Here is a 22,710-nt window from a genome sequence, read left to right as displayed (position 1 = left end):
CATATCTTTTATCTGAAATATGAGAAGCCAATCGCTCTTTATTTAACAATTATCTTTAAATTTAACTTTTTTTTTTCTAAAAGCTTTTTATTATGAAAGGGTTGGTTGAGTCGCAACGGAAACCAAGATTGACAGATTCCATCACAAACCAGCTAGTGGTATATCTAAGTCCATCACAACCCATTGATGATGCCTACTGTGGAGTATCTATCATTTTGATAGTGCACTACGAACACACAGTTAACCATCAGTGAAACGAACGCACGTATCAATCACACTACGAGCTTTAGATGGTTACTATTCATTAGACACGTATCAGTCACAAAAAATGAACAGTAACCATCTGTGAAATATCTGTCACTGGTTATGCATAATTTATTGTCGATCATGCATACATCGCAGTAGCAACAAATGAACAATGGACTGTGAAGGGTCTTTATTGAAGATACACACAGTTGGATGAGATGAACAGGCACATACAATCAATGTTAACATGCTCTACTCTAGTGACCGTTTACGAGGATTTTATATATCACCTTATAAACATTTCATAAACCCAAACTCACTTTTAAAGCAAGAATACATATTTTGTCATCACTTTTGAACAATCTAATAATCATTAGTAAATCCTACAATCTCTAACTTCAATGTGGAAAATCTAAACGGTTGACTCTTCGTTTGCCGAATCTAAATAACCTCGAGCGTCGTAGCGATTTTATACTATTGTTCAGATATCCCGAACTTCACTTATCATTCGATTTAACGCAACACAGTGTGTGTGTATGACATTAGCCAGGGTAAAACCTGCAATTCAAATAACTTTCGGTAAAAATTGCACTACACATCCGGATGTGTCCAAAACAACATCTACAAACATCACATTTCCTGTCATTCTGAGTAAAGTAAATGAACACTATGGACTCAATGCTGCCCCTTTCTATATATAATAAAGGAACAGCATCCTATTTACAGAGTTTCACGCTGCCAACAGGCATAGACAAATGAAAATGATTATAATCAGGGGGAAAACCATGACATGGAAACAATTATAAATAAGTGTCAAAAACCACCAACAAAGCTTCAATATCATCCTGGAAAAAAAAGAGATTGTTAACGTCAGATTCAACTACAGAAGCCATGAATTACAATCCATAATCACAGTAATTTCAATTAACATAATTTCAAGCATGAATGGGCATAGTGATTTTCATTTTGATTGCTCACTGAAATGTCTTGGTTCAGATAAACTACAATGGGCAACCAACCAGTTCATTAAGATAAAGCACCTTTTCAAATTGTTTATTACTATTATCATCGTCATGAATGCACAACTAAATGCTTCCCTTCCCAGTCTAATATGATTTACCGTCCATAAATTTATTACTGTTTTGTTAAAAAAACCTAAAACATTAGGGAATTGGTAGCTAGGGCAAATAAAATAAAATTAGTAGAAAGGAAATGTATACCCTATAAGAAGTATCAGTCTATGAACACAAAAACTGAGCCTGCACATAGCACCGCCAGATCATAAGAAGTAAATGTCAGACCCAATTATGGCATCTTTAACGCCTGCTTCAATTGTGCAAATGCAGATGGATGCATACTGCTCATTGCAGCACTAAATAATTCTCCATGAATAGCAGCACATGTTTGTAGGTTTTCTTTCACACAGTCCTCAAGAGATAGCTGATTGATCCTGTCGGAAAATTTGATCTAGTGACAACATAAATAAATGCATTACTTTCTTTGTTACTCTCACAATGTACATCTTTCGAAATGGAAATTTCATCTAGTTTTTGCAGTTCTCTAACCTGTCTTTTTCTGAATTCTTTACTAGGAATAGTGCCCTCATCAGGAGATGCGCTGGAGCTCATGTCACCACTGTTATTGACAACAGACATGAAGAACTGTGTTTTCAAAACATGACTGAATGCCCTTTCATTAAAACCAGGAATGACCCCCTTTTTAATTTTAAAAACTGAGTTTACTTTCAGAACTAAGCTTTTGCAATCATTGGTTATTGACATATAAGAGACTTGCCCCTAACAAAGCTTCAGCTATTAACAAAAAAATACATGCATGGTATTTATATTACATCCGTAGCATAAAAAATATATACCTGGACTCTTCCTCAGTTAAGTCTTCATTTCTGCCCAGAATCACACTAGTGCAAACACTGTATATCAAAACATGGGGTCAGTTACTCAATATTTGCAAACAATGAATACTATTTAAAGGTTAGTACCTCAAAATTTGATCCAGTTTGTCAAGTACTTGAGGAAGTCTTAATGTCAGAATTATTGAGAGGGCTAAACCAATTGTCTTCTTCTGGATGGAAGAAACATTATCTACCTGGAAAAATTATATGCATAAATTGAAAACAGAGGATACAACATAAATAGACCAAAATGACACTTACACATAAAACTAAATACTGAATACAAATTTAATCAGATATTGATTTTAAGAAATGTGATATCCTACAGCATATTTAAGAGGGACACAACTTCTTCAAACCATGTGCAAACACTTTGCCCCTACCCACCCCCTTCACATTGTGGTAAGTTAAAAAAGTAAACGTATCAAATGCAGCAGAGTAATGAACCTAAACTAGGCCATGATAGAGACAATGAGATTCAAATATACTTCAGATACTGATACATACATACTTGAAAATAAAATACTTTGGAAAAACTGATTCAATTCGCTTATACTGAAGCAGTACAAGAGGGTATATATAGGCACTCTACCACCCCAGAAATAATTACAATTAAAAGTGACTCTTAGTATCTATCCCTACAGCATCTTGCTAGAATAATTACAACAACTGAATATACCACCTCGTAACCCAACAAATAGATAATATCTTCTAGTGGATAAACATACATCAAAAGTCTAATAAATATAAATCATTTTAAAGTTGTGTATTTATTAAGTAATGCAACTCACAGGTTTGTCTAAGTACATACAAGACACAAATATGCAATATATTTAGAACCAAACACAGTCTCTTGAGCATAACCACACCAACCTTATCAACCCAAATGTCAACCAGACAAAGAAGTATATTTTCTTGAACTGGGATGGATGCTGTCTGAAGCAGTAGAGAAGTTGATGGATCTGATGCTAATTGGGCAAGAGAATTTGTATTCATCACTAAAAGCCTAGCAAGGATGGCAGCAGAAGATGCTTTAACAGATGTTTTAGAAGGATCGTGATCATCTCCTCCACTCAAACATATCACAATTAACTTCTGTAGAAAAAAAAAACAAAAATTCAAAGGCTTGAAACATTCTCCAGATTATGATATGGACTATGAAGCATAAGTTGATTAGCACATAGTTTTATTTATGATATCGTACAAGCTTATAACAGACATGCTTATAGAATACTTACTTGTAAAGTGCTGCTAATAAGTGGCGGCACTTCCATGGGGAAACACTGTAAAGAGGAAAAATTAAATTTAAATACTGCTTACAAGGATTTTTTAAAATATATAAGACAAGAAAGGAAAACCATCATCCAACTTATAATAAGGCCAAAAAAAGTTCACAGAAAATTCAAAATTTATTCACAAGCAGTAGAAATTATAATTCTTAAATAGGATATTCTAGTTGAGTTTCAAAAAATTTAACTACAGCTAGATTTAGTTTTGGTGGCTTGGTTTTAAAAGTTAGTTTTTTTTCTCCTAATTCATGGTTTCAAAAATAAATTAGTTGACAGAATTTCCTATGAAGTTAAAGTTAGTTTAAAGGCATGTTTGTATGGTGGTGGCGACAATGATAGTAGTGGTGCTATAGACAATAATGATGGTGGTAACAACTATGTATGACGCCAGTCGTAGTAGTAGGCCTGACGGTAGAGAAAATGGTTGTGATGGCAACGGTGGTGATGATAGGGAAACAATGGGATGGGTTACCAAAGATAACAAAAGTACTTTTTTTTAAACTAAAAATCAAATTTACAAAATCCTTTTTTCCTGGTTTTGAAATGAATGTAAAAGTGTTTTGAAATGGAGTAAAAGATCATTTCAAACTCCACTCTTGTTGAATACGTTTTGTTTTTTGAAGATTACATCTCAAAACCTAATTACGAGCAACTTTTTTTTATATGCGTCTCAATCCGACTTCTCTATCAAAAGTTATGACAGTTGGCCTTAGTTACCAAAACTTTTGTTAAGTTAAGCTATACAGCACACTTGGATGGGGTTTATTTCTAAAAGCCGAGAAAGGTGGCACTAACATAAAGAAACTTTTTTACCAAAAAAAATATATTCTTAAAAAAATGTTGGAATGATATTTTCTTATATGATTTTTAGAAGTTAGATATATATTTAAAAAATCAATTGGAATTCTTTTTTGAAATTAAAAAAAAAAACTTAAACAAATTGGTAATAGATCCATGTCTATGTGATTAAAAATAAATTATTGGTAAGCATCCTACATTATGATAATGACCCAAAACATAAAAATGCCTAAGGTCATGGAAGCTCAATGAGTTAACCAAAAGATGCTAATGAAGATAGGACCTATGAAAGAACCTAATCCAAATTCAGATACATTGAACTCAAAGCATTATTCTGTTACATTACAAGATATCAAATATCAATAATATCAATGCTATCATTGTTTACTAAACCTGTAACTCTAAACAAGAGGCATCATCATATACCAAAAGTCTCGGTAGTTCTTATTCATAATTGTTAAGTTTGAAAATTGGCATGATATGGAATGGCATACCTGTATTAAGATATCAACCACAGGAAGAACTGAAAGAAGCCCTTTGTCATTGACATTTCCAATAACTAAATCAAGAATTTTAGCAATATTTGTTGCATGCATGCTCAGAAAGTCATTTCCACCCAAAATTATGTAATCCTCAATTATGTTCACAGCAACCTGTACTTAAGATAAAGAGTATGAACATAAAAATTAAACAAAGATATTAAAATACAGTCACTGACTGCGTGTTAGGGGTGGACACTAACTAAACCAGCATGAATACGTAAAAGTAATAATGATCATAAGCCCAAATAGTTATCATTTTTTAGAAATACAACACAAAGCAGTGGGATGTCATTGGCTGAAATTTGTATACTTCCATCAAATTAAAAACTGAATGATTACACTTTCTTAAAATTGTGCTGCACAAACTTGATAGTTATCAACTTACTGGAAACCAGCTGAATGAATATTACATAGATTTTCCTTCCATATATAATAGATATTAGACTACGCTGTAAGTACCTTTATTATCTAGTACATATCCCCGAATAGTTTTCCAGTTAGTATCTCTAATCTTACAGACATAGTTCCCAATGTAACAGACTCGACTATCTTATCTGACAAATTTGTACACAAGAATCAATGATCTAAAAATTTTAGAAGGTAAGACGGAGGCAGTCTAGGGACTTAAATAAAAGGAACTTATTATCATTAATTCAAATATTATTATGTAAGTCATAGAAACACAAGTACACATAACATAGTTGTCACAATCCAGCAATCATGCTCCCTGAAAATTTTACAAGACTACTTCTAGAGCTACTAACACAATCACTATCTTTCTCTTGAATTCAGAGAACAGGAGTAGATAGTAAATAAAAAAATTATTAGAGTATGAAGCTAGTTCTAACCTGTAAATGGTCAAAATTTCTTTCAATAATCTCCACAAGGCGTGAAAAATATTGTAACAATTGAGGGACCATTGATGGTGCGTGAGAAAGTGTGGCCTCCCACAACTGAAAGGTTTGCAGTTGAATTTCATGATATATTCTCACAACAAAAGTACCATCTAGTTAGTAAAACAGAAAAACAAAAGTATTACCAGCATGCTATCTTCTAGGAGATTAAGTTCGTCTGGACTATTAATATCAATTCCATTCTCCAGAATTGGCAGCAGTATACAGTAGCAAATAGGTGACTGGTAACCAAGTGCAACCACAAAGTTTCTCAAAGCAACCAGAAGCTGTATCTGCAGCAGACTTTCACCAGAAGATTCCTCCCAAACCTTGCCACAACAAAAGCAATAGAAAGAAGACAGATCCAGTTTTGATTAGTCTGGGATTTAACTACAGCTACTCTGTTATGTCACTTGACACTTGCAGGGTAAAACCTAAGAAAAAAATAGCTATGTAAACTGATAATTAAATCCATTGAGATCAAATTTGCTTGGGTTCTATGTCAACCATGATTGATCTTATTTATCAAGTTACTACTAATACAGATTGCAATCCATGGAGACCAGAGTCACTTCAACTCGGAGATGTAATCATATTTCATTCGCACAAAGCACACAATTTTTGCATGGCCAGGTTATCTACCTCAGTCTGTATCCTGTTTCAAAATCCCTATTTTTATTTTATTGCATTAACTCTTCTAAAAAGTCAAAGGGAAATGACCACACAAAGTCTGCCTCTTTAAAAGAAAGACCAATCTTATATTCTTTTTTTTCTATTTTTTTTTTAATGAAAGTGTGTCCAGATGTTTGCTCTACCACCCCTTTTACCTGGTTCTGATACCCAACCCACCCCCAGCCCAATGCCTTCCACCCTAGTGCTGGTCCTCTCTCTGCTGCAGTGATTTGTTAGAGTGCTGTGCTTGTCATGCCAGTATTCTGAGTGTTGTGTAGTAGGCTGTGCATGTGTAGTCCAATTATGTCTTGTGTTATTTGACTTTCAAATGCTAATGTCCAGGACATCTGTGATGTTTTGTTTCGTTAAGTGAAAAACATATGCTATATTTTATCATTGACCAAGAATTTATTGATTCAAGATGTGCTATAACCTGAGCACCAAAATAATGAGTTGTGTATTTACTCATGCCACACCAATTTTCTAGTAAAGAAACTGATTCACAACTTACTGAAAAAGAATTAATAGACAGGATATTTAAAATACAGAGCTTAGTAGACAAATAATAGACATGATATTTCTAATCTTACCTTCTGAAAAAATTGCACCAACTTATTTGCAAATGGAATGACTTCACTAACATGTCCGATAAGTATAGAGATCAAATTCAGAACCTGAACCTGAAGAAATATTTACGGAACATGAGCAACAATTCACTCATAGTACCAAATATAGTCTCAGATTATAATTTACACAGTACGTGTTTCCTCTTGTAATGCAGATAAATTTGAGTAAACTGAAAGAAAATGTAATGGGCCTGTGTAGTCAAAGGCACTTATAGAGGTTGAGGTGATGCCCTTTAGTGAGGCACACATCTCAGCTGCATTAGACAAGATGCTAGCTTTTAGCAACAAACCAATAACATAAAGATCCAAAAAGCCCATCTATCTAACTTGTCAATTAAGATGTTAAAGGGGGCCAACTGATGTTTTATCCCTGCTGGCTAATCAACAAAAACATCTGTGCCAGATGCATGGATCGAGTGATGTCATTGGGATCAACCAAAAAACCATTTTTTAGCAAAACTAATATCTAGTTTGGTATAACAAGGACTACCAGAAAACAAGCTAAAGAGAAATGGAACAAACTTAATGTGATTTACCCTAAATTGAACTATGAGTTACTACATCCATCCAAGGGCAAGGCAAAGAAAGTTCGCTATTATTAATGCACATTTTAAGGAAATAGGCACTTAGCACACAACTGTAATCCCAATAGACCCAATTCCTCACTGTTGCTGAGGTTTTACAACCTTAGATAGTAAGAGATTTATTATACTACACAACCCTCTCCTTCCACCTCAAACGTCCTTGAAAATTGCTTGTCAGATTACACTGCAGGTTATTTGGGTGGTGTCACATTACAGGCTAGGTCCATGAATTTTAAACTCCCAACCAAGGAGAATTATTCCCTTCGGTACCACCCTGCATTTCACCTTTTCAAACAGTGACTAAGAATTTTTTTCCATCAAAAAGGAAGAAGTTGCCTAGAAGTAGTTTTTACCTTTGAATCAAATTCCTGAACTTCCTCAAACAACTTAAAACACGAGTCCCAACAGATAGGGAGAAGATCCACAAACTCCCTTTCTGAAAAGTTTGCATCCTCAATATGTAAGCATAGGGATCGACATGCTGCCAGCTAAAAAATTATATGCACATGGTTAGTTTGAAACAAGATAGAAGAGAAACATATATGTGTATATATATATATATATATACATATATATATATATACATATATATATATATGCTCAACTAACAGGGAAACATTAGTTATGGCAGTAGGAATACGTGTCTGCCTAACATACCTGGACCGACAAATCTTTACCCTGCAACAATCTGATTAAAGCACAGTATACAGGCCTTTTCGTATCATCTTTGATCTGTGAAGGATAGAAAATACATAAGAAAGTGAATACAAATGACTTTTCCTAAATTGAAGGTTTAGATGGATTAAGATAATGAGTTATTTTACTATCATAAAACCTTACTATACCAACATAGAAATTATTTAACCTGTCTAGGTTTTGAATTTCACAACAGTTGGAACACGAAAGAAACTAAGAAAGCTTCTCATCAAATCTTTTGAGTAAATTTACAATGGAAACTTAGTTCATCAACAAATTAACTCAATAAATTGTATACCTCAGAAACCCACTGCCCCAAAATTATAGCAACTTTACGATGAATGATACGCTGATTTGGATGTTCATTTGAGAGCTCAAGTGATAAAGCACCATTAAACCTGCAAACAAATGGTTTAGAAGGAAAAGACAGAGTACTTTTAAATCCAGTGACATCCTACCAAAAGAAGGGTCTAACATAAAAAATTGTTTAAATAGACTTTGAAATACGCTGTGTCATTGAAGAAACAGAAATGTGAACCATCAAATAAGATAACTAACTCTAATAACTCTTGGCAGGTTACAGTGCCTCATAGCACTCCTTGTGTTATGCTTAGATCTGATTGACACTGGCTTATTTATCTTTCCACCGTGCAGCTGAGATTATCTAGGAACAAACTTGCTTTTAGTGAGAATGAGATTGGTATATCCTAATTTGTTTGATTAGTTTCTACAAATATGTCATCAAGGCTTTGAAATGGGAAATAACCAGTTGTGGCAATGCGCTCTATATCACACCTTCCAGTATCAGTTCAAAAGGAATGGCCACATCTTCAAGGGCATATCTGCACCTCTGATTTTGTTATGGGATATAACTGTTTTCATGGTGTTTAGCAAATGGACATTTTAGCAGAATTGCATTCCAAACAAAGGCCCAAAAGCTCTCCAACACTGACCAACTTTTTGTCTCTATTTTTCCTCTTTGTTTTGTGTTTGCCCTCTGACCGTATATACAATGCAATTTAAGTAGTAATACGCATTTCGGTTGGAAAATGCTCCTAGGTGTTTGATGTAGTATAAGCAAAATCAATGAATAGTAACCCATCACAGGAGGAAACTTTGTGCAAAGTTCCATCACCAGTAATGGGTGGCTCCATGATTTCTTGAGTAGAAATTTGTATTAGCAAAAATTCTAGACACAACAACCCTAATGATCTTCAATATTTTAGGAATAAGATTGACCTAAGGATAACTTAGTAAATAAAGTATAGTAGCTTTGAACTTACCAGTCTTTAAAGCTCAGGTAGTTTGAGAGTTCATAATAAACATAAGCAGTAGCACCATAAGCAGCATCTTTGAGAAGCAAAGCAGGAGTAATTTCCGTCACAGAAGTTGGACAATTATTCATACTCTCTCGTAGAAGAGAAACTACAACAGGACCCAGCAACTAAAAGTAACAGTCACAACATCAACGTTAATCTATAGTCAACATAGCCAATGATTGAAATATTTCAACAACAGAAAATACAAGATAACCTGTGATGCATAATTGGCACCTACTTGGCTATTAGTTTCAAACAATACAATGTACAATGCTTCAGCGCATGGCCTCAATTTTTCTGTCCACTGAACCATATCCTGCTCATGGTGAAAAGACTCAGGGTTACGATACCACTCTTCCATATCACTTGCTGTCAGAACAAAATACCTGTTCGAAGATAAAGGCGCTGTTTAGGCTGGCAATAGAATTAATGATCATAATGAGAAATATCACTTTTACTCAAACAAATACAATTATAAAGCCAATAACAGTAGCTTATCACCTCCAAAAAAAAATTTTAAAAATAGAGAAGTTAAATTTTCTCATAAGTTCTAATAGAATATCAAAACCTATATTTATTAACCACTTAAGATATCACCCACAGAAAGGCGTCAAAACAGGTTCAAGCCTGTGGGTCAACCTGGCCCACCACAGGTTCAGGCCAGAAATGCTAATATTTTACAATGGGTCAAAAATTTGGACCAAGTCCACCTACAACCCGGGATGACCCACCAACCCACCTAAAAACATTACCTAATTACAATATAATGTTAAATTATAACTTTAATTCTTTAATTCACCATGTATCATGTGAGAACTTGGAAAACTTGAATTTGAGAGACAAGTAATGTTAAAACTAGGAAAACATGAAGTTAAGGAGGACTAAGGAGTGAGGTGGAGTTACATTTTTTTTATTCATTATGTTTATGTATTATATGCAATCTTTAATTCTTAATTATGAAGTTTTAATTTTCATGTATAATGTTTTGTTAAATATATAAAACAGTTTTGTTAAATATATAAAACATTAAAATAAGAGAATTGTTTAATTTTTGTTTTAAATAATTATTAAAAAATAGGTTAGACTGATCCATTTAACCCATAACGTCTGAACCGGGCCTTTTTCAGATTCTGTTTACAAGATGGGTCAAGTCCACGGGCCAGACTAGCTCGTGTTGACAGCTATACACGTCAGTCAAAGGCGTACAAACAGACAGCCATGAGTATATACACAAATGACACAGAAAAATCCATTATCTTACTTGCTATCACAGATTTTTCATAACTTGAAGTTCAAAAGCAACAACTTTGTTTTTGCAATGCAAATTACCACTTTTATGCCTCAATATAAACATTCTAGGAAGCAGTAGGGTATAAATACAGTTTCAGTAGATTTCAAATGTTTTATTTGAGTATATTTAATATAATGCTTATATGATCTCTCATACTTAATTTGAGAAATTTTATCCTAAAAGCCCTTCTGTAACTTAGAACCACAGCTGATTTCCTAAATATGTTTAGCTTTGTCGACTGGACACCGTGCAATTAAGGCACAATACCACTCAATGTAGACAAAAATATGCAATCTGTGAAAAAGAATGACTACTAAACAAGGTATCACTTTTGACTGTTTTGGAGAAACCAAAAGGCACTGAACAACTATTTTCCTTTAATTTAACTCTAATTTGCATAAAACGTAACATTTATAAACACATAGCATATCCTTATGTCTCACTCAGCTGAGAAAACAAAACAAATACAAGTAAACTAAGCAAGCCAAGAAGTGGTTGGAAAGTGAATACCTTGATATCAATACATTACACAAGTGGACTATCCTTTCAGTGGGGAGAAGGGAAGTTAAAATACCACCAACTGCACTGGACATACTTTTCTTCATCAGCTCCATAGTAACTCCATTTTCATCCATCACCCTACCTGTAAGACTTGGCTTGTACTCCTTACATTCCAGAATATTTTTAATCATCACCATACACTGAATGAGAAATTGCTCAAACGACAATAGATATGGCTCAGGATCTGTTATCCTATTCAAACAGAAGTCCATGACAGAAGAAAGCACAAATTTATCACCAAATGAGTAAGGATGTCTTCCCTGAAAGGCAACTAAAATTTTCATCAATTTGGTGCATGCCCTCTTTACGAAGTCCCAAAATTTAGGATACTGCTTTGGAAAAGAAGAATCTGCAAACATAAATGTCTTGTAAGATTAAAAACAAAGTAACATTTTATGCACAATAAAAGGCACAGAAAGCAGCCATTGCAGATTGTACTGTGAGGAGGTGTTAGGGCACACCCTCCAATTAAGGTCCATGACAGGAGAAATAAGGGAGAGAGAAATACAGCTATTTGATTTTGTTAGTGGTTTTATGGCTGTTATGTTGGGAAGCTGTGTATATAAGTGTTGCGGGTTTTGGGAGGAAGGTAGAGAGAAAAAGATTTGTGTTTTTAGTAGAAGGTTCTGGACTCTCGAAGTGCCAGAGTTATATGTGTAAACTTTCTGTACATTGCAAGTGTAATACAACAAAATCTTTTGCTCCTTTAGGGAGTTTCTTATCTTTCGAGTTTTCTAATCCAGTTTCTATAAACTGGTACAAGAGCTCGCTCTAGGCTTTGTGGGTGTTAGTTATACAAAAATGATGGAATTAAAAAGAGAAGCTTTGGAGGGAAGTTTAGCCGTTGGGTTAACATTACCTGAAGGCTTTGAAGAAAAATAGGAGGCAAGACTGTCTCGTATGGATGCAAATTGGAAGCATGATTTGCTTCGCACTTGCCTTGGGCTAAGTTTTGGTTCAACACAAACTACAATGTCTATACTCAAATGCAATGTTGTCAAACTCATAATCGTAAGAGGATCAAAAAGGAGATAAAAGATCGTAACTCGACTCGTAAGAGTTACTAACAGTGTTATCGATATCGGATAACGGAAAATATCAGAGACCCCAAAAACCTGTTAAGAAGTTATAATGCAAACCATAATGGGTTATGATGGAAGCATTGCGGTCAAAAGAAATACAATATATACGTATAGATAACTTAAAGAAAAGATTAAAAGTCGGTGTGAATTAGAATTATTAGGGTGCAACACTAATAATATTTTAAATCAGCCAAGAAAGGCCCAAATAAACCTTATTTAATTAGGGTTTTAAATTTATATTGTTGTTCACGCCCTCCTGTAGAACACTTCTCCAATGACTTAATTTGAATAGTTACGGTTACAATGGGCTGGATATTAAAAATGGGCCAAGTAAGACCCAAATGTTTGAATTAGGTTTTTTTGAAATTAGGGTTTTATTTATGGGCAGCACCTCCTTCACTTTCATGTGCCGAACACGACACCCAACATCCCATCTAATTTCTTCATTTTCTGCCATCGTCACAGCCTCAACGGAGCGCATGTCGTCACCGCACAAGATCATTGAACCTTGCACGCCGCTGAAAACCTCATTTTCTCTGCCTTTTTCACTAACGACATGTGAGTTTTAATTAGAGCAACCAAGTTCCATTTTTTTGGCCAAAAATGGCCGCACACGAGTCATGATCAAGGATTGACAACCTCTGCCAATCCACTGAGCTACACGGCACCTCACTTTGATCCCGATCCGTCAGCCGAGTCACCTCGCTTGGCCCTCCAAACTTGTTGACTTCTGCGAGCATACAAGTAAACTCGCTATCTTGACAACATTGCTCAAATGTCCCCTTTTAAAGCTCTTTATGGTCAAAACCCTCCCCCTTTGTCAAGAGGGACTATTGTTCCTTCTCGAGTTGAAGAAATAAATTATCTCACTTTCCAACAAGACTCTTCACTGAAAGAGTTATGGGAGAACTTGCAAAATGCCCAAATCAAATCAAAAGGTATGTTGATATTCATCGTCGGGATGTTCAACTAAAAGTTAAGTCCCCATTATTACGGTCCCCACAAAATTCTCGCTAAGATTGGAGTTATGGCATGCCAAATGGAACTGCAACTATGTTCTAAGATTCATTCAGTTTTTCATATGGTTCTTTTAGAGAAGGTTATATATCCTACACAGAAATCTCAACCCCGCCCTGAAGGATTAACGGACAAACTTGAGTTGACTTTGCCGCTAGAAGTCGTGTTGGATTACTGAGTCAATAAGGGAGGACACTAAGAATTAAAGTCAAATGGAAGCAATTACCAAAATTTTAGAGTAGTTTGGAGGAAGTTTTTATAATGGTTGAATTCCACCTTGAGGACAAGGTGAATCTTGATAGGTCAGATATTATTTAGGACATACCCTCCTATTAAGGTCTATGAAAAGGGAAATAAGGGAGAGAGAAATACAACTATTTGATTTAATTCAAGTAGCTGAAGAGTTTGTTAGTGGTTTTGTGGGTGCTATGTTAGGAAGTTTTGTATATAAGTGCTTGTGAATTTTGGGGGGAAAGTAGAGAGAAAAGGATTGCATTATTAGTAGGAGGTTCTGGACCCTCTAGTGCTAGAGTTGTATGTGTAACTTTCTGTACATTGCAAGAGTAATACAACATTGCAAGAGTAATACAACGAAGTTCTTTTGCCCCTTTGGGAATTTCTTATCTTACGAGTTTATAATACAGTTTTTACGAGGGGAGGCAATATTAGCATTTAAAGGTTTTTTTTTTTTTTTAACACAACATCCACTTGCAAAAGTAAAGAGAAAACAAAAACTAATATACAACTTTAGAGGATACTGACAAATAAAGATAGATTAAGATACATAAACATGGTGACAATGATATATGTTAAATATCCAAGTCTACAAAGATTCAAGAAATGGTAGTCAGTGTATTTTCTCGTTGTGCTTTACATAAAAATCACTTTGAGGATCATTCACTCCTTATTTTATCTTTTCCTATAAATCCACTATCTATCTTGGTATTTAAATTTTTTTCTCCACTATTTATTTATTTTCTGTTTTTTGTTGACTCTTAACCATGCAATATCAACTACCAGAGTATTGCTGGTCAGCTGTCAAGGTGAATTTTCCTTTGAATTTGACTGGCATTTTCCAATAAAAAAAAGTGTGCCCAATTTCTTATCCATTTCATCCAGCCAGCATGACTATTCTTTGCAACATCATTCTCTTCCAGCTCAAGTTTAGAACATACTTCTACTGGCTCACCAACTAAATTATATCATCCAACCTCTGGCAAAAAAAATACATTAAACATCATGTCTGGGCTTGCTACTCCGACGAACAAAACATCTAATTGTGCCTAAGCACATTCAATCATAAGTTAAAGATTGTGGAGATAGAGTTCGCATACAGTAAAGATCTTCCCTTACATCTCCAAAAGTTTGTATACCAATTCAAAGAAAATCTATCCACACAATGTTGGATCATCAAAATCCCATTTCCACATTATCATTCTTCAAAACTGTAACTTGACATGCTTTTGTGTAGCACACTGAAGGCACAACTCTTCTCTAGGAACCAAACTATTTTTAATCCATTCTAAAAATGTTTATAATATAGTTATTTCTCCTAAAGTCGACATGAGGATGAAAATATATACACCAAAAATAGAAGCCTCACAGTATGGAAGGAGTGATTGAATGGCACTCAAGAATACAGGTGCGACTTCCTTGACTGGCCGAACCTCCTACAAAATATAAGTAGAAATATAAGGCTGAATACCTTAACTTACAAACTAATTACCAGAAAAAAAATATCAAAGAGTGCTCAACTCTCAAAACACGCACTCATCATGGGGAATTAAACAGGGGATGGATAGATAATTTACCTGAAAACACTTTGAATCACTTTGAAATCCTGAAACAATTAACTGCCTCACAATCTTTGAACATAACAACCATCTCTCACATGTAAGATACAGTTCGTGAGGTTGATCTTCAGCATTTAAACTAGAGCTTTGAGAAAGAGAAGAGAAACCATGAAGTATTGTTTGCACATCACTTTGCCAAAGGCGCCAACTATAATCAAAGAAATGAGACGATATCTGCCAGACAAAATGATTGTATATTTGAATAAAATGTACTAAACAGTAATCTTATTCTATAAGAACTATGTAATCAGATGCAGAAAATAGGGGAAACAATAAAACAGAATACAACATAAACCCCAACAGAACCTATAGGATAGACCATATGTACTACGTAAGGCTAGATAATTGCCACTATTTGTGTTTAAAATAATTAAGGATGAAGTAATAAACATAAAAAAATACTGGAGTTAAATAAAACTTAAAGCGCACACATCCCCACCTTTCATTCTGGCTCTATCATTGTGAAAGAACAGTTATCTTTGGTTATGTTAGTATTGAGCAATGACAAACTTAAGTTGCCTGCAGGATCGAATGTTCTTATCCCACCTAAGACATACAATACATATCCATAAATTGGACTCCAGAACCTGGCTCTACTCAACAATACATGTCGTTTACGGATATTGCTCTTTATAAATTAAGTTTATCACCCTCTTAACAGGATGATATTAGACTTATTAAAAGATCCTCTTAGTATACCAAAGTCAACTCAAAATAATCAATTTAATGAAAATGACCCTCTAGAGGCAAGAGTCACACTCCCATGCAGATATGCCTAAAATTGAAGAACACACTAGGTTTAGTGATACACATCCCGTCCAGAACGAAAAAACAAATTAAGCTACTCCTATAGACCTTAACTACTAGATAGTTGGGACAACCTTTCAAGGGAGAGTGGCGATACTGCCTCCTCAAAAGTTTAATGTATCGAGCCATAGAGCCTTCAAATACCTACATCCAAGTTTCCAACAACTCACCAATAGGACCTCCTTGCTACCCTTGTAAGAACAAGTTAAAACATATTATGAAAAAAGTTGTGCATAGTTGTGTGATTTAGGATATGTATATCTGTATCCAAGATCTCTTCAATATGCTGACAGCAAATATGTAAACAAGGTTTTTATATAGAAGATTTTTCTTTTCTAAATAAAAAGAAAGGTAAGATTATTATTGAGGTTTGCATGTCATTTCAATAATGACTGTAGACATTTTGTAAATTTTCAATGTACAGCATAAAGGCAAGGATTTAGACAGCTGAAAGCATGAGAGAACAGAAAAAAGAATAACAGAAGGAATTGCACCTCTGCAAAGTTGCGTTGATCTGATGTAAGGCGTTTAGTGGACAGCTCCTTTAATGTCCTAAATAGAATTAAAAAGATTCGATGGGAAGCTAGAACATCTGCTGATTGAAGTTGTTGTGATAAAACCAAAAAGATGTCTGGCCTGAGGAGTCATTAAATTAGCATATCAATATATAGGACTGCTTTAAGAAGAATGTTAAAATCATAAAAATGCATACAATACAAGCCAAGCATTAAGATAGATTATGACATGTATGCAGCAAAAAACCATGCATGTTGATAATGCCTCTCAAAGAAAACTAAAAATCTATAACGCTTCTTTAGTATAAATATTAAAACTGTAATAAAAGACAACTAAGACAAATCATTGTGGAAGATAGGACTTGCTTAGGAAATAAAAAACCATTAGATAAAGCCTATCATCATGCATGGGAGTTCATTAAGATAGACAATGAAACAAAAAGAACAATGGAAGAGAGAAATAAAAGGAGGGAGCGGATGAAATTTCCATTGCAGTATTGTAGACACTGTAAATATTCTTGAATACCAAAGAAATAAATATTAGAAAGTACCATTCTTTGGGATAATCAATACGAGCGATTTTGGAGATGAGCACTGCCAGCATCAGAGCTATCTGCATTTTTAAAATGGAGGAATTAGGAGAAGTAAATATCTAAATCCCATCATAGGTTCACAAACATAACCAATAAAAAAAATACTAGAATGCCTCCGAAAAGCAATGTAGGGCAAAGGATGACTACAATTTACCGTTCACAAAGTATCTAATTCGGAAAATATGTTGCAGTGGAGAGGTAACAACCTAGAAGTTAGAACCCATGCAAATTGAACAATATAAATCTCAACCATCACTGACAAGAATGAACATTTCTTGAACCGAAGTAACTAATGAAAGCATTCAGTTAGTAGTAACAGTAACAAGCCAACACTCTAAACACAAACATGCACAATGTTCGTCTCCGCAAAAACCAAATCAAATAGCAAGCACTATCACAGACTTACAAAACATCCACTAAAATCAAAACACCTGATCATTCTCCTCTCTCACGTACATCAACAACTTCTGCCTCAGGTGCATTTTCTCTTCATTGCTAATTCCGCTGAACAAAAACACATTAAAAATGTCACATTATCATTCACACATTGTTGCATGTAAGGTTCAGCTTGATTTTCACACGAAACACGGCTTCACCGCCCCACTATCAAAACTAAATCCAAAAAACAACCTCTTATCAGCATTTTGAATACATTTCCCCCCTTATTTATGAGCAAATAAAGCAAAAGAAACAAACACTCCTAACAACAAAAACTCAGAAGCGTTTACGAGGAATCGCGGCGGTGGCGCCAGTAGCGGTTGACGCTGTTCTTAAAATACACGGTGGCCATCATGCGTACATCCGTTTGCGACGCCAAATCTTTCGCGGTAATCACTTCCTGCAGTTCCATTCGCCAAAACCAAAACCTCAAAACGAAACAGAAAGCACAATGCAAACTTCACTAGAACCCTAGGAGAGAGAAATAGAATATTACGAGGAGGCACGAGCAGAAGCCAGGCCTGGACTCCGATTGCGCAAGGGCGTCCTCCGCCGGAGAGCGTAGGCGGTGATCGGCGCTCATGGAATTCGCGAGCAGCGAGTACATCGCCGGCACGTCGGAGGCCGAAAGCGCCATCGGCGTCAAAGAAAATCCTTTGTCTGCGTAAGATTTGATTTGAAGTGTGAGTGAGTGAGAGAGTGAAATCGGTGTTAAGTGAAAGTAAAATTTGTTTTGTTTTGTTGTGTATTGTAGTGACTGCAAACGAAAGAGATATTTATATAGAGAGAGCAGAGGAAGGAGAATGAGGAGAAAGTGTTTGTGTTAATGTCAGAGAGAGAGAGAGAGAGAGAGAGAGAGATCGTTGAAGAGAGGGTTGTGAGAGTAGAGAGAACGTTTGGCAGAGAACAAAAAAAACGGGAGTGTGAAGGCTAATTGGGACCCACGGCGTCGTCATAAGCATTTCATTTCAGATTCAGACCAAGCAGCGTGGCTGCGCCAGCCATTTACCCCTTTTTTTTCTGCCAACTCGGATTATTGCTTTTTCTTTCTTGTTTTCTTCGGCCCATATTCCGGAGTGTGGTGGGGTGATTCATTTATACGTTGTAATTATGTACCACACCTGTGATGAAATGCACAGATCTCATACTTTATTTACATACCTGCTTACATGGATTTTTAACATAAACATGACTTTACTCACTTGAACGAATCAATTCTTGAAAAATATTAAACATGGAGTACGTAATTAGAAGATATGTCTTTTAGTTTTATGATAACATCTTTAAAGATAGATAAATAATTTGGTGGTAATTACAAGGGCGTGTTATCCAAACTCTCACGTAAGGATGTGGAACTTGAAGATTAAAAAGATAACAATTGATTTTACCATAGTGAGATTATTTCTTTAAAATCATATGTTCTTAATCGGATAATTTTTGTTGTTGTTGTTTTCACTCTTTGCTAGTCAGTGTTCTAGTTTTCGTTTCTTTAAGTTACTCAAAATTTGGAGGGAAATCAATTTCCCATTCAAGCTATATAAATTCTACATTGTCTTACTTTGGAGCACTCTCCTAATTATACTATCCTACTATAAATGGATTTATATATGTACATATACCTAAGTATCATTTAATTATGCGTCATTTTGTATATCGAGAGTGTGACAATCGTCGTTAATTCTAGGATTATGTCATTTAATTCATGTTGTTGAGAGTATTTTAGAATTCCATGATCATCTAGGCTCATACAATACATTGCTCCCAGACTCATATCGAGATCTTATCAATACCATATAGTATATTAGTCCCTAGGCTATAGAGTATGTGAAAACGTACAGAGAGTCTAGGAGGTTTACCTACATTAAGAGTCGCACATGCCAAAGATGTGAAGCGTGATGAGAATGTGACCGCTGAAGGGGAAATGATTTTAAGGTTAAAGGGTCGTGTCAGTTCGTTTTCACTTTTAGGGAGTCGCGCATTTTAGGGATGTGAAAGGTCGTGAGATTGTGGTCATTGAAGGGGAAGTGTTTTAACAGTTGGGGGATCCCGACGATTCACTTTTTCTCGCCTATTCCTGACTATAAATAGTGGTCTCAACACTCCTACTTTGATGTTGTCTGGGTAACCATCGGTCCGAAATATTTGAGAGATTCTTTCTTCAAGGTAAATCATGTCTTCCTTCTCCTTTGCTAGTAGTTTGTCTTTGGGGCTATCGAATGAGTCTGATGATGTTGAAAAGCGACATTGTTGGGTGACATAGAGCTAATCCGCTTGATAGGTTCGAGTTCCCCTAGTTCTTGCAAAACCCCACCAAATGAGAAGCATGACAACCTTTGTCCCTTAGTAAACATATGTTGTAGGATACATCAATTGTTCGTGGCAGATATAGAGTGGATAAAGTCACAACAAATTATGATATTTGGACTATTATACACTTAAAAAGAAAATAAATAAATTACATATATGAATTTTTTTCAAAATTGTAGCACAATCTCTAAGCAACATCAAACACAAATAAAATTAAAAAAATGAAAAATAAAAAACTTAGAGAAACAAATGTTAGATTTCAAAGAATAATTCATTCTTCAAACTATACTAGATCAAACTAATAGAAAAATATCAAAAGTACAAGATGTTTGTGTAATTTGGAGGTTCAAATGAAGTAAACACAAATGTAGAACAACCTTCAAACGAAGTTCTTTGAATATTTTAGACATTGTTTTGAAGCCACAATGGCTAATGAAAGACTAAAACTATGTGACATTTCACCCTCAAGAGAAAAGCACATGAGGCAATGCTAAAGAACTAAATATCAACTCATTCTATCAAGTTATATATTCATGTATCTCAAATATTGAACCCAAAACCCAAAAGTATAGATCAAACATTGTTAGATGATAACTACATTATAACAATGAAAGAATAAATCAATCAATTTGATGACTTTTTACGGCAAGTACATCATGTTGTCAAAAGTAATAATTTTTTCGCAAGGACAAATATCGAACCCATAAGAAATAGATGAATAATCAAGTAAAAGATTCACTAAATAGAAAACATAATAATAAAGTTTGTTGCAATGATTAATAAGAAAACAAGTCAAAGAGTTTGTTGCTTCAATTGGAAAAATAGGAATTGGGGTTCATCTTTCTCACTCTTTTGTATTTTTATTAGCATAACAATATTGTGTCATTTGATTAATATTGATGTCTGTATAAAAATCATTTATATTGATTCCTCGCATATAAAACTATTAAGATGTCTTCTAAATATCGAATCCTCAAATATTTATAAAAACTTATTACCATTAAGATCAGACGTTGATAACAATTAATATTTTAAATTTATTCTTAGCATTAAATTATGTTAAGCATTATCATTTGGGTCAAAAACTTAGAAGTATTTTCTAGTCAATTCTAAATTTCGAGATCATGGTAAACCAAGCATTAGAAACAAAACGACAATACCAATCATCAATCAAGAACAAAATATTATGTTTAGATATCACCTAAAGACATAAGAGTTTGAACAAATTACTCCCAATTCCAAAGGGTAGAATTAGCAACACATGATGCCTATTACAAACAAGGAGAGCAAGAAAAAAATATTATGGATGTTTCTCCTTTACGACTGCCTCCTCTAGGGTTTCTAACACCTTTTATTCTCCCAATTGGATTACAATTCACTCAATGGTGTTTTCCTCTCAATCTTGTGTGTCTAGGGTTGTGCCTCAACCCACCTATTTAACCTAATTGACTTGGGCTAAGTGACTTCTCGCTTGGGCGTTATTGGGCTCGCTTGGGCGTTATTGGGCTCGCTTGGGCGAGAAGCACAAAAAAAGGTCTAACGTCACTGGAGCAATCTCGCTTGGGCGAGATTGAGCTTGTTTGAGCGAGATCCTTTGGGAGCGTCTGGCTTAGGTGAGTTTTGGGCGAGCTTTGGTGAGTATTTGGTGCATTCCAGCTTTCCCTTTTTAGCTTTGTATATTCTTCTTTTGCCCAATCATCTTCATTCTTCCCTAGAATCCTAAAATTAACACAAATATGGGAATAAATCATTCTTATTAAAATCACAAAATATGTACAAATGTATACATTTATAAATTAGGGGTTATTTTATCAATTAATATCCATAAGTACTTGTATTTAATATGAAATATTACTAAAATCTGGCACTTTCACAATTCACAAGAATAATGTTTGGATCCTAATTTCTTAGCTAAGAGGAAAAGGCATCATAAGAACCAAGTGAGTTTAGAAAAACAAGTTTGATGAGCAAGGAAAGTGGTAAAAAATAAAGTTAAGAGAGTAGTTTTATACTTTAAATGCATACACACACTATGTTGTAGTGGTGCTTAACATATGGTTCACATAACTAAAAGTATTTCAAAAGAAGACGCATACATAATATATATGTGTGTTAGTGTACATTCATCCAAAAAGAAAAATATCTATAAAATATACTAATTCCTTTCAAGTTCAACATGTGAATTTACAATCTTATCTACACATGTATTAAGTACAATCATAGCAAACTCCAAGTAATCAAAAAGAGAAAGGTAAATTACTAAACACAAGATAAGTATACATAAATCAATATCATCAACAAGACATATGCATATTATTATAAACAAAACTACAATCCATTATGTACTCCATTTTAATAACTATAAATCAATACATTTATTTAAGTATCAAATTGATATGTAATAAAGAATATTGATTTATGTTTTTCAAAAAAATAGTATTAATTATGTCCTACCATATATTAACACTTGAGCAAATCTAAGACTTTGATCTGCAACTAGATCACAAAATTATACATTAAAGTAGTTTAACATATCTAATATCTAGATGCATGTGTGTGTTATAATTGTGCAACAAAATCTCTCAACTTCTCATACATAAGGTCTTAATATACATTATTTAGGCACTCAATTAAGTTAGGATATCTTTGTTAATCACAAATCATTGTAC

The 22,710-nt window shown here is 34.5% G+C and overlaps 1 protein-coding gene across 4 annotated transcripts; it reads right to left on the bottom strand.

Moving 5' to 3' along the window:
* Positions 1 to 788: 788 nt before the first annotated feature.
* Positions 789 to 18,802, bottom strand: LOC137823735 (uncharacterized). 4 transcript variants are annotated; one of them, XM_068628979.1, is made up of 25 exons: positions 18,680 to 18,802; positions 18,231 to 18,394; positions 18,025 to 18,134; positions 17,728 to 17,800; positions 17,255 to 17,316; positions 16,683 to 16,824; positions 15,340 to 15,555; positions 15,132 to 15,198; positions 11,379 to 11,778; positions 9,816 to 9,963; positions 9,542 to 9,702; positions 8,557 to 8,656; positions 8,220 to 8,294; positions 7,916 to 8,050; positions 6,943 to 7,032; positions 5,827 to 6,009; positions 5,636 to 5,740; positions 4,740 to 4,898; positions 3,397 to 3,441; positions 3,032 to 3,253; positions 2,246 to 2,352; positions 2,120 to 2,176; positions 1,812 to 1,881; positions 1,467 to 1,713; positions 789 to 1,091 (listed from the first exon to the last, which is right to left on the bottom strand). In XM_068628979.1, the coding sequence occupies exons 2-24, from the start codon at positions 18,369 to 18,371 to the stop codon at positions 1,552 to 1,554; spliced, it is 3,030 nt and encodes a 1,009-aa protein (XP_068485080.1). In that variant the 5' UTR covers positions 18,372 to 18,394; positions 18,680 to 18,802; the 3' UTR covers positions 789 to 1,091; positions 1,467 to 1,551. The 4 variants fall into 4 exon arrangements, with proteins under 4 accessions (XP_068485080.1, XP_068485081.1, XP_068485083.1 ...); XM_068628980.1 differs by having other exon boundaries at positions 18,744 to 18,794; XM_068628982.1 differs by lacking the exon at positions 18,680 to 18,802 and having other exon boundaries at positions 17,753 to 17,800; positions 18,231 to 18,575.
* Between the last annotated feature and the right edge of the window lie 3,908 nt (positions 18,803 to 22,710).

The sequence above is a fragment of the Phaseolus vulgaris genome, chromosome 8 (genome assembly GCF_000499845.2).
Source record: "Phaseolus vulgaris cultivar G19833 chromosome 8, P. vulgaris v2.0, whole genome shotgun sequence".
NCBI classification, from domain to species: domain Eukaryota; kingdom Viridiplantae; phylum Streptophyta; class Magnoliopsida; order Fabales; family Fabaceae; genus Phaseolus; species Phaseolus vulgaris.
Note: the sequence above shows the minus strand (reverse complement) of the source record. Positions and strands in the feature narration are given on the sequence as shown.

Coding starts and splice junctions, on each gene's coding strand:
- LOC137823735 (XM_068628979.1), bottom strand. CDS start 18,371: ATGGCGCTTTCGGCCTCCGACGTGCCGGCGATGTACTCGCTGCTCGCG. Junction 9,964..11,378: donor TGTAATGTATTGATATCAAG/GTATTCACTTTC, acceptor ATCTTCGAACAG/GTATTTTGTTCTGACAGCAA. Junction 4,899..5,635: donor GAAATTTTGACCATTTACAG/GTTAGAACTAGC, acceptor TCTTAAGTACAG/GTTGCTGTGAACATAATTGA.